At 42.2% G+C, this 12,397-nt stretch overlaps 1 protein-coding gene across 1 annotated transcript; it reads right to left on the bottom strand.

Moving 5' to 3' along the window:
• Positions 1 to 234: 234 nt before the first annotated feature.
• Positions 235 to 9,624, bottom strand: LOC144889456 (ryanodine receptor 2-like; the record flags this gene model as incomplete). Its single annotated transcript, XM_078769680.1, has 7 exons — positions 235 to 268; positions 449 to 579; positions 3,165 to 3,207; positions 8,704 to 8,834; positions 8,931 to 9,125; positions 9,417 to 9,482; positions 9,573 to 9,624. Coding segments are annotated over 7 exons (652 nt in total), but the record flags the coding sequence as incomplete, so codon positions are not given.
• Between the last annotated feature and the right edge of the window lie 2,773 nt (positions 9,625 to 12,397).

The following is a 12,397-nucleotide window of genomic DNA, read 5'->3' as shown; positions in this document are numbered from 1 at the left end:
ACTTAACTTCGAAAAACGTGGAGACCGTGTGGAGCTTCGAAAATCCCTCCCACCGTCTCCGAGATCTCGCGAGATCTCCAACTTCGTTTATTAAATTATATATATATATATATATATATATATATATTATATCAAGTCAATCAGATGAAAATTGATGATATATGTGACCTTGACCGTTGGCAGATTGACGTCAAAAACAATAGGCTTCAGATTGTCACTATCTCTACAATATGGTTATGTTTTGTGAAAATCGGAGCGCAATTTGAACCTGCAGAGGAATAACAGACCAGACACAGAAATATACTTGCAAATCCTCAATTTCGCAAGTAATAAACACCGAAGGGGTTAATCGCTGTGCTAGTCTTTGACTTGTGGCCGTGGTCTGACTGTGTGAGTAATTAATTAATGCACAAAGTAGAAAAAAATCAGACATGGATCCTTCACTCACAGAGTCGCAACGAAGCCATCATTCTGGGGCCTGAAACGTCGTTGACTGCTGAAATCAAGTGCTGCCATGTCCAATCCCAGAAGTTCACTGATGCGATCTCTGCCGTAAAAGTCACCGTATTTGTCCATAACCTGTGTATAAACACATTACGACTCAATATCGGTGTAACTCTGCACAAACATTTGTATTCTCTTGTCTTCCCTGATGTCTTTCTTTATCGCTAAACGGTTCTTGAGCTACCTTACATAAAATGGTGTAAAGACACAGAAAACAAATCACTGTAGTTCACAAATAATCACAAACAATTGATGGAAATGATATTTGCATCTTAATCGACGTCAATGAAAATTAAATGCTTGGTGATTTGGGCAAAAGTTACAAACTTCAAGGTCCCAAGATTTTGCTCACAAAAACATATATGAGAACAGATGGAGATCTGTATTCTGGTGACATCTCTCGAGTCCATAATGTGTGGACAGAGCGCACATGTTGATTCTTCAGACAATCTTTGGGCAGAACGGAGAGTTTGAAGAGCAAACATGCAACCAACTGATTTATCCTATAAACCAACAAATTATATCTCCAAGTGAGATGCTTGTTTGTTCTTTGTACTGTCAATCATATGTTGTGTATCTTTTCCCTTATTTTCTTCTTCACATAAACCTGGTCATGTATCGATTACGAGTTTGTGTATGTTGAGGTCTCGTCTTGACCATGCATCTAGTGGCAAACCGGCCCCTGCCCCTCCCAACCACGAGTCCCGCAAATCCCACTGTGAGTCACGCCACCTCCGCTGTGAGTCAGGCCACCCCACTGTGAGTCAGGCCACCCCACTGTGAGTCAGGCCACCCCACTGTGAGTCAGGCCACCCCACTGTGAGTCAGGCCACCCCACTGTGAGTCAGGCCACCCCACTGTGAGTCAGGCCACCCCACTGTGAGTCAGGCCACCCCACTGTGAGTTGGGCCACCTCCACTGTGAGTCAGGCCACCTCCACTGTGAGTCAGGCCACCTCCACTGTGAGTCAGGCCACCTCCACTGTGAGTCAGGCCACCTCCACTGTGAGTCAGGCCACCCCACTGTGAGTCAAGCCACCCCACTGTGAGTCAGGCCACCTCCACTGTGCTTCTCGCTGCCACAGCCACATTTCACGCCCCCACCGTGATTCCCCACCACCGCGAGTCCCTCGACAAGTCTCACCGTCACCACCGTAAATCCCATAGCCCCCACTTTGAATCATGCCACCCACCACCATGAGTCCTGCCATCCACCATGGGTCTAAAGGGTCTTTGGGGTCTTTAGGGTGTTTTGAGTCTTTAAGGGTATTTTGGGTCTTCCGGGGTATTGGTGGTCTTAAGGGTCTTGGGAGATTTAAAGGGTCATCAAAGGTCTGAGGGGTCTCAACAGTCTAAACGTAATTAAGAGTTCATGGACTGTTTTGGGCGTTAATTTTATTTGAAGAAGAAGAAGAAAACGTTTTGGTCGCATGTAAACAAACATAACATATACGTCTGTTCTGTTATAATAAAGATACTATTGAAATAATAATGAAAATTATAATTTCCTAATTATAATAATACATAATGATAATAATTATTATTATGATAATGGTCCAAAATGATAATGATATTGGTATATAATGATAATAATAATGATAATGATGCTATATTGAAAATGATAACGATGATAATGATCATAATGATAATGGTGCATGGTAATAATGGTACATGAGTATGTCTATTACTTACGTACTACCTTAACGTGAGTACACCTATTAATTATGTACCATTAAAACTTGAGTACGTCCATTATTAGATACACTACTATTGGAACATGACATTCTTTGTCAGAGGGTAATGATTCTATGATTATGGCAAGGGTAATGGCTGAGGGTAATGATTCTGTGATTATGGCAAGGGTAATGGCTGAGGGTAATGATTGACATCATTTCCGCCAGAATGACACTCTGGCGAGGGTAATGATTGAGCACCATGCCATAGGGGAGAAAAGTAGTAAAAAAAAAAAGTTTATATCGATAAAGAATAACACTGGCAAGAAAACAATATTTTGGAGCATTCCAACCTCTACTTGGAGAGATGATTCCACTCATATTAACATGTTGACTGTGTGAGTGGAGGAATTCAGAAACCTGTTCAATTCATGGTTTTATTATCAAATCATCGCAGCCCGTAGCTGAATTGTGAATGATTTACAATATAAAATGAAAAACACCCCAAAACACCCTGAAGAAACACCATTCCTTTATTCCTCTTTTCTCCTGCTTTTCGAACCACATTCATGAGGTCTTCTTTTTAACTGCACCTGTTGTACCACTGTACGTCACCTTTATTCTCTCTGTAAGGTCACCTTCCTGCTTTTTCAATGAGGTTTGACTTTGTAGAAAAAAAAAAATCAGGCAATGCCAGATTTATAAAAGTGGAAATCAGGCACAGTCATCCTGGCTCAACACTTCAATTGGCATTGCAAGAATGATTTTTATCAATGTGTCCTGTGCATATATGACACATCGGACAATTGATATGAATAGACACCACTGCACTTTTTACATGAATTCAAAGGATGTTGATAAACAATGAAAAAAAATGTACGGGATATGGAATTTAAACCCCGTTTCCTGCATTATGAGTCAAGGGTTCAGATGAAAAGAGGAACAGGAACAGGCCAAAACATGCAAAGAGCAAATGTAGTAAATTTACCTTCCGTTTCACAAACTTATCCCAGTACTTGTTAGGAAAGGATCTAAAGAAGGGCACAAAGCAATGTCATTAGCAGTGAAATCATGGAAGAAACACCTGTATGCATTTCTCTTTGCAAAACTCACGTCGTGAACATGTTCATATCAAATTATTCCCGTTAAAAACTCATCTCCAGATTTTCACTTTGTGACAAATGTCCGATATTGTTATTTTGTCGTTCTTCCTTTTCCTTATGTCGGTATTTAAGTGTCCTCCCTATCCTGCTTATACCGGGTGGTTTGTTTCTACGATTAGTACCCCCAATTTTTAATAGTACCCGAGAGTTCGTTAGACCCCTATGAGTACTAAACCACCATTTAGAAAAAATGTTTTTGACCCTTTACACCTAATTTCCAAAAGAAAAAAACTTCCTGCAATCCTAATTTCCAAAATTTCCAAACTGTATCTCGGAGCCGGCTTGGGCATTCGGAATGAAATTTTTCATTAATAATTTAAATAGAACGTTTGCGGGCTTGACCTAATTTTTAAGGTTATGACGTAACTATAGAAATTAGGATTTTTTTTTTGAACCATAACTCAACTAAGCTTTGTCCAATGAGAACAAAATTGTCCTCGCTAGATAACATGGAGCAAGGAACATTTTTGCACATTTCACATCATAACCCTCTGAGTTAAATGTCAAGGTCTTACACCCCGAGCAGTACTAAACCACCAATTTGTTTTTTCTCCCTTTTCCTGCCAATGTCCGAGGACTTTCTGAATGAAATTTTGCATCAATAATGTGACTATTTTTTGACCTTGACCTAATTTTTAAGGTCACGACCCAATTATAGTCATTTTAACATTTTTCACCACAACTTGAATAAGGTTTGTCCGATCGGAACGACATTTCCCTCTCTAGATAGCCTAGAGCGGGGGTTCATAAACTGTGGTCCATGGACCCCTTTGGGGTCCGTGGATGGGCTTCAGGGGGTCCGTGAACCAGGCGCATAAAAATTATTTCAGCACTTGTTACCATCAAAACGAAAAGTAGAAATCGATTGGATGTCAATCATGACATGCGTGTTGCCTTGTCAAAGACCACTCCCCAATTTCATCTTATTGAAGCCAAACAACAACAGCCTTCTCACTGAAATGTACTTTTGAGCAGAATTGAACTTTATTTTTTGTTTAATTTGCACAATTTGGATATATTTCATTTTATTCAGGGAATGGTCATTGATTTTTGCATGAAAAAAGTGAGATATATTATTTGTAAAGATTGTTTTTTATTCTGATTATGACGGTATGTGAAGGAAATAATTTTCCTATGCAATCAAATTTATTCATTGGATGCAAAATTTTGTGTTTATGTGCTTATGTGCATTTTTCTGGGGAGGGGTCCGTAGCTTTCACCAGATTCTCAAAGGGGTCCATGACTCAAAAAAGGTAAAGAACCCCTGGCCTAGAGCAAGGCACATTACACTTAAATTACATCATACCCCTCCGAGGTATAAGTAACGGTCAAATGGTGGGCTGAAAAAAAAGGCGTTTCTTTCTCATCTCCCAATTTTACCAATGCGTTATCTCAAAGACTGCTTGGTCTTGGCTTCCAATATGTTTTTGCATCATAATAGTTTACCTGCACGGAAGTTATACACCTGATATTTGATTAGTGTCCTTGACCTACTTTTTTCGGATTGTGACTGAATTAATAAAAAAAACGCTTTGTGATCATAACTTGAATAATTTTCTTCCAATTTTCATGATGTTGAGTTTTATGGATAGATTGTAGATGGGGACATACTTTCTTAATTTACAGTCTATCTTTAAATGTTTAAGATCAAGGTCATATGGTGGTCCGAAAAAGATATTGCCAAGTCACGGGCGTTCGCTGATATATAGTTAATAGTGCCATTCAAAATTGAAGATTTGGTTTATTTTTCTTTCAAATTGGATGATGATAGATAAGAATTTTCCTCTATCTTCCCCTCTGTCATATCAACCCCTGAGATCATACCACCAAATCAACCCCTGAGATCATACCAACCTTTCCACCAAATTTTGTCTGAATCCGTCGACAACTTTTTGAGATATACAGTACTGTTCACTGACAGACAAACAGACGTGGGTGTAAACCTAACCTCCGTCCACCCAAAACAGACAGGGGTGTAAACCTAACCTCTGTCCACCCAAACATACAGGGGTGTAAACCTAACCTCCGTCCACCCAAACATACAGGGGTGTAAACCTAACCTCCGTCCACCCAAAACAGACAGGGGTGTAAACCTAACCTCCGTCCACCCAAACATACAGGGGTGTAAACCTAACCTCCGTCCACCCAAACATACAGGGGTGTAAACCTAACCTCCGTCCACCCAAACATACAGGGGTGTAAACCTAACCTCCGTCCACCCAAACATACAGGGGTGTAAACCTAACCTCCGTCCACCCAAACATACAGGGGTGTAAACCTAACCTCCGTCCACCCAAACATACAGGGGTGTAAACCTAACCTCTGTCCACCCAAACATACAGGGGTGTAAACCTAACCTCCGTCCACCCAAACATACAGGGGTGTAAACCTAACCTCCGTCCACCCAAACATACAGGGGTGTAAACCTAACCTCCGTCCACCCAAACATACAGGGGTGTAAACCTAACCTCTGTCCACCCAAACATACAGGGGTGTAAACCTAACTTCCGTCCACCCAAACATACAGGGGTGTAAACCGAACCTCCGTCCACCCAAACATACAGGGGTGTAAACCTAACCTCCGTCCACCCAAAACAGACAGGGGTGTAAACCTAACCTCCGTCCACCCAAACATACAGGGGTGTAAACCTAACCTCTGTCCACCCAAACACACAGGGGTGTAAACCTAACCTCCGTCCACACAAACACACAGGGGTGTAAACCTAACCTCCGTCCACGCAAACATACAGGGGTGTAAACCTAACCTACGTCCACCCAAACATACAGGGGTGTAAACCTAACCTCCGTCCACCCAAAACACACAGGGGTGTAAACCTAACCTCCGTCCACACAAACACACAGGGGTGTAAACCTAACCTCCGTCCACGCAAACATACAGGGGTGTAAACCTAACCTCAGTCCACCCTTGGTGGCAAAAGTAATAAAAGCAATAGAAAGCCAAATAAATTATTGACTGATGAGGGAACAATGTACTCTAACAGAACATTTCGTAATTTTCTTAAAGATAATGCTATTACATTATACAGCACTTTATAATGAAGGGAAAGCTGTTGCCATTGAGTGTTTTAATCGCATTTCTGTTAGAGAGACTCGATAAAAAGTTGACTGAACTGAGACATCAGAAATGGGTTTCTATTACTCAAGATATTGGAGATAAATCAATAATAATAAAAGGCGGTGTGTGTGTGTGTGTGTGTGTGTGTGTGTGTGTGTGTGTGTGTGTGTGTGTGTGTGTGTGTGTGTGTGTGTGTGTGTGCGCGCGTGTGCGTGTGCGACTGTGCGTATGCACGTGTGTGTTTGTGCGTGTGCGTGTGCGTGTGCGTGTGCGTGCGTGTTTAAGATCAAGGTCATATGGATCAAGGTTTCTATCCTCTTCATAACCTCAGTGTTGCACAGGTGTGTAGGCGTGTGTGTGTGTGTGTGTGTGTGTGTGTGTGTGTGTGTGCGCGCGCGTGTGTGTGCGTGTGCGACTGTGCGTATGCACGTGTGTGTTTGTGCGTGTGCGTGTGCGTGCGTGTTTAAGATCAAGGTCATATGGATCAAGGTTTCTATCCTCTTCATAACCTCAGTGTTGCACAGGTGTGTAGGCGTGTGTGTGTGTGTGTGTGTGTGTGTGTGTGTGTGCGCGCGCGTGTGCGACTGTGCGTATGCACGTGTGTGTTTGTGCGTGTGCGTGCGTGTTTAAGATCAAGGTCATATGGATCAAGGTTTCTATCCTCTTCATAACCTCAGTGTTGCACAGGTGCGTAGGCGTGCATGCGTGCGTGTGTGTGTGTGTTTGTGTGTGTGCGTGTGTCTCCATAACCCCCAAACCATGAAAACTATCCACCCCAAAACAATTTTGGTGAAGATTCAAATCCGGATCAGAGTTTTTTAAGTGATTCTTCACCATTGACTGATAGGGCTAAAACCGATACATAGCATGATATCTCAAAAAGTTATTGAGGAATTCGGTCAAAACCTGGTGAACAGTTTGGGTATGTGACAAGGAGGAATTGATTCGATTTTGGTGAAGATCTGAATCCGGATCCAGATATAAGAATTTTTAAAATTTCTTTCGTGATCACTTTTAGTTTAAGTGATTTAATTTGTAAGTGACTAGCAGGAGTACCCGGCATTGCCAAGGGGGGTGGGGGGAAGTAGGAGAGTGAGGGATGAGGAAGGGAGTGAGGGGAGTGGAAGGGTGAGGGGAGGGGAAAGTGAGGGGAGGGGAAAGTGAGGGGAGGGGAAAGTGAGGGGAGAGGGAGGAGAAAGATGTACTACGTATACATCTTTGGGGGGGGGGGGGGGGGTGTTTTTGACAGGCCCCTCCGTTTTGGGAGAGGGAGGGAAGGGAAGGAGGGCAAAGAGTGCTTCATAACCTCAGTGTTGCACAGGTAAAAAGGAAATTGTAATACCCTCTGCCACCATCACTTCTGAATGTTTTTATATCAGTGGGATATAAAACCTCAACTGTTTAGCCTGGCAGAGGTATGCGCTTTACCGAGTGCGAGTGCTCTAAACATTCTAGTTTTTTTCTGTAACTTTTCATTGCAAGAAAAACTAGCTTTTTTAAAGATATAAAAAACTTTTTAATGATGTAAAATTTTAAAGATGTAAAAAAAACTTTAAAAAAGATGTTTTTAAAGATTTAAAAACATAAAACGAAAAAACTAGTAAACAACTAGGTATCAAGAAGCAGAGGAATTATTTCAGAATAATAAGAGACAGTAAGCAAATAGTTTTCGTGTTCGGGTGCTGCGGTCTTGAAAAAGTAGATGTGATTAACATTCTTGTTTCTCAACTACAATATAATGAGTTTTGGAGCCATTCCATATTTGACCTTGTCTTCATTCCCTGATCATTTTGAAACAGTAGTCCAAGGTCACAATGAAATATTCACTTGTAGATTTGACACATGATCTTACCTACATTTTAACACTTGCTTCACATTTTTGTAAAGTTTCAAATTAGGAATCCATTAGCTAAATAAACTCATTTTCAAACTAGAACGGGCACTCGGTAGAGCGCATACCTTCGCCGCAGCTACTGTTCTGTACTTGGTAAAAATACGATTTTGACCTTTTCGTGACCTTGACCTTGACCTTTGACCCGATTGCTCCCAAAATCTAATCAAATGTGTCCCGTATAATAACCAATCATCCCACCAAATTTCATGCAATTCGGTTGAATACTTTTTGAGTTATGCGAATAACATACACACACACACACAGACATACAAATAAATACACAGCGATCAAAACATAACCTTCCGCTTTTGCGAAGGTAATTAAAACCGTTGCAATATAATTGTAAAAAAGGATCAATTTCGTTGGAAGGAAAACGACGAGTTGTGAAGCTTACAGTGTGTTGATGACTAAACGGTCCCACTGTCCCTTTATGTCATCTTCGGAAGGCTGCTCCGTGATGTAGAGCCCATCAAACTCTAACTTCCGTGCTACCTCTTTCTCACGCTTGAAAATGACCAGAGGCACCTGGTGGTGATAGAATACATTACATCATGTTGCACAATTCCTGATATTCCACCTGCACAAAAAGAGCATCTCTTCGTTGTAATAACACTTACATACCTTAAGGCAGTAGTACCCGATGATACAAAGGAATGAAGTAAGGGTATGCACGATGGTCAGAAAACGCAAACAGGGAGCCATATAACCTGTGCTCTCCTGCAACACGTAGTGTGTTCTTGGATCTTCCTCTTCCACTTTGTCTCTGACCTCTTCAAACTTTCTATCCTCTTCATTCTCATCTTCATCAAGCGTCACCTGCAACGCATTTACGTGGAACTTTAGCAGCTCAGTGTATGAGGGTTTGCATGTGTTTGTTTTGTTGCATGATAGAAAACCTCAACACCGTCGCATCAATTTCTTACTAAATTACTTATTACGGTGAAATTAATCTGCAAAAGGGTGGCTGATAGAAAAGCAACTTTATAACGAAAAGTGTCAATCATTCGTTAACTTTGTCATTAGATAAAGTTCCCTCTACAGTCTACAGGGTGGACTGGTCTATAAAAATTGTGAATTAAATTATCTTCCTGGTATTTCCTGCAGTACAATCTGAGGGAGATGTAGGGACAGTAGCTCGACTATGCCAATATGGAATCGACGAAATGGAATCGCCTGGATGCAGCCGGGAGTAACCCATCCAAATATAATTTCAGTTCTCCAGCTTAATGAGCACATGTAATGAAGTCACCGTCATGTACGTACGCTCTGCCTGTCAAGCTCCCGGAAGAACCATCCGACAGAGCATAATTTTGATCTTAGTTCAGATACAGTCATAAGTGTATGAAAAACTCACAGTTACCGACTGGAGAACTTAAGCTGGAGAACTTAAGAATTAATCTGGCTTATTAATTAAGCTTAAGAATTAAGCTGGAGAACTGAAATTATATTTAGATTGGTTGATTTAGAACGATTGATTTAGAAATTTAGAACGATTCCATATAATGAGTGGATACCAGAGATAATGTGCCATGTGGCAGACGGTGCTTAACGCTCCCATTAAGGTACAGCGATAGCTGGATAGGATACCTTAATGGCGGTTCACCACTGATGGTATGAAATCGCATAACTGGTATATAGTGCGTATCAAAAAAAGGTAATCCGAATTCAAGGGGTTAATACGCAAAGGTTATTTATTTTGACAATTTACATGTGGTTTACCAATTAAGAGGAGATCCTCAGCTTTCCGTTGATACCTTCCATGCATCATTGCTGTCACACATGACCGAGTACATGTTCATTGAAAATGACAAGTCCAAATCGCATTTTTACAAGTTTGGCTAATCGATGCAAGTCAGGATAATTGGTGCAAAATGAACGTCAGATGTGAACTTTTCTCAGGAATGATTGGCCTTTATGCACCCACACCTTCAACATGTCCACCTCCCCTTTCAACACAAAGCTCACAGCGGTGGAGCATGCCCGGAACTGCTCGTCTCACCATAGCCGGGTCATTGCGCAAAGCATCCACTTCATGTCGAATACGGCCCTGCAATTCGTCAAGATCACGGGGAGGAGTTACGAACACCTTGTTCTTTCAATGTCCCCAAAGGAAATAATCACTTGGTGTGAGGTCAAGTGATCTTGGCAGCCATTCCACTGCATGGTTGAGGGCGATGACTCGGTCTCCATAGAGTTCCCTCAGTCGATCTCGGACAGCGATAAGACGATGTGCTGGGGCGCCGTCTTGGGCCCACCAGAGATATCTGAAGATATCAATTTGCTATCAATTTGAAGCTATCTCCGAGGGCCTTTCACTCACTCACCACAGACAGGTAGGTGGTCTTTCTGTCTTCTACCGACTCCTCTCCGGCCTTGCTCCCCCAGCTCTCTCTGTGCTTTGTCCCCCAAATATTCCTACAGGCCGCACAAGATCTGCCAGCAACCCTCTGATGGTTAAACTGCCGAAATCTCGGCTCTCTGCTCACCTTCACTCTTTCATTCCTCTTTTCTCCCGCCTCTGGAACAAACTCCCACACTCCCTTCAATCCCACTACTCCCTCCAGGTCTTTAAAACAGCTGTTCACCACCATCTCTTATCTTTCCCCATCCAAAACCTTGATCTTTTCTACCCCCACTAATTCACCCCAGATCCACCTTGTTTGAAATTCCAACTTCTTTCCTGGAAGTCCCGGCAGTGTCCATATGTTTTATACCTCTCTATCTCCGAGGATTTTATACCTCTCTGTCCCCCTTCCCATGCCTCCCCCCCCCCCCCCCAAAGCCCTCTCCCTCCCACAGATCTCTCGATGTCCATGCTCTCAGATGTTGTGTTTGTGTTACTCCCCCTCTCGCCCCATCTTGTCTACCGCTCCCCATGTTATATGTTTTATGTGTCGGTTTGTCTTTCTGTGTGATTAATGTTAGCTCTTTCACGAGCCTCGATCTTGTATACAAAAAAAACCAAAAAAAAAACCTGTCGCTCAAAGTTCTCCTCCAGCTGCGGTAAAACTTCATCATTGATCATCTGCAGATACCTGTTACCATTGACATTTCTTTGAAAGAAAAATGGACCGATCACCTGACCACTTCCACAAAGTCCCAACCAAACAGTCCACTTTTGTCGATTCATGTTTGTGTCAAAATTAAATTCTGAGGGTTGTCCTGTCGGTGCATATTCAAGAACATTATGGGTATTGACCTTGCCGTCCATGGCGAAAGCAGCTTTGTCGCCGATAACGAGATACTGCAGGAAATTGGCATCTGCTTCGCAACGTGCTATCAACCATCCGGCAAGCACCAGCCTCCTGGCAAAATCCCCTGGCGTAAGTTGATGCCAGATGTGAATCCGATATGGATGTTGGTGGAGGTCCAGTCTTGTGATTCGGTTGAGTGTTGCCCAAGGCAATCCTGTCCCATTATGTCTTGCGCTGGTATCCCTAGGATGCTCCAAAACTTGCTGCCTTACTGCTGCAATGTTCATTTCCGATTGCCCAGTGCGCCTCCTACCAGAATTCCCCTTGTTGCGGTTGAGGCTAGTGCCATGCTCTTGGTATTTTCTAACATTCGCCCAGATGGTTTTGGCTGCTGGAGGCTCCCGCTCTGGGAAACGTTCCCTGAACACATCACGAGTTTGTTGCAAACTTCAGGTTGGTGAAAGGTTGTAACCATGAAGGTCCGCTGTTCAGTCGTAAGTTGAACCATCTTTTCAATGAGTCAGACTGTCTCTAAACCCATACACTGTAGGCCCATCTTAAATACCCATCTTAAACAAAGGATGATGCAACCGACAATTACAAGACCAGCTTAACAATTTTACATAATCAACTTGGCAGTCGACAAGTAATGCGTCCATTTCAAACTGTCTTGCACCGATTAGCCAAACTTGTAAAAATGCGATTTGAACTTGTCATTTTCAATGAATATGTACTCAGTCATGTGTGACAGCAATGATGCATGAAAGGCATCAATGGAAAGCTGAGGATCTCCTCATAATTGGTAAACCACATGTAAATTGTCAAATTAAATAACCTTTGCATATTAACCCCTTGAATTCGGATTACCTTTTTTTTGATACGCACTGTATAACC

Source organism: Myxine glutinosa, unplaced genomic scaffold (genome assembly GCF_964187855.1).
Source record: "Myxine glutinosa unplaced genomic scaffold, kmMyxGlut1.1 SCAFFOLD_3995, whole genome shotgun sequence".
Classification (NCBI taxonomy): Eukaryota; Metazoa; Chordata; class Myxini; order Myxiniformes; family Myxinidae; genus Myxine; species Myxine glutinosa.
Note: the sequence above shows the minus strand (reverse complement) of the source record. Positions and strands in the feature narration are given on the sequence as shown.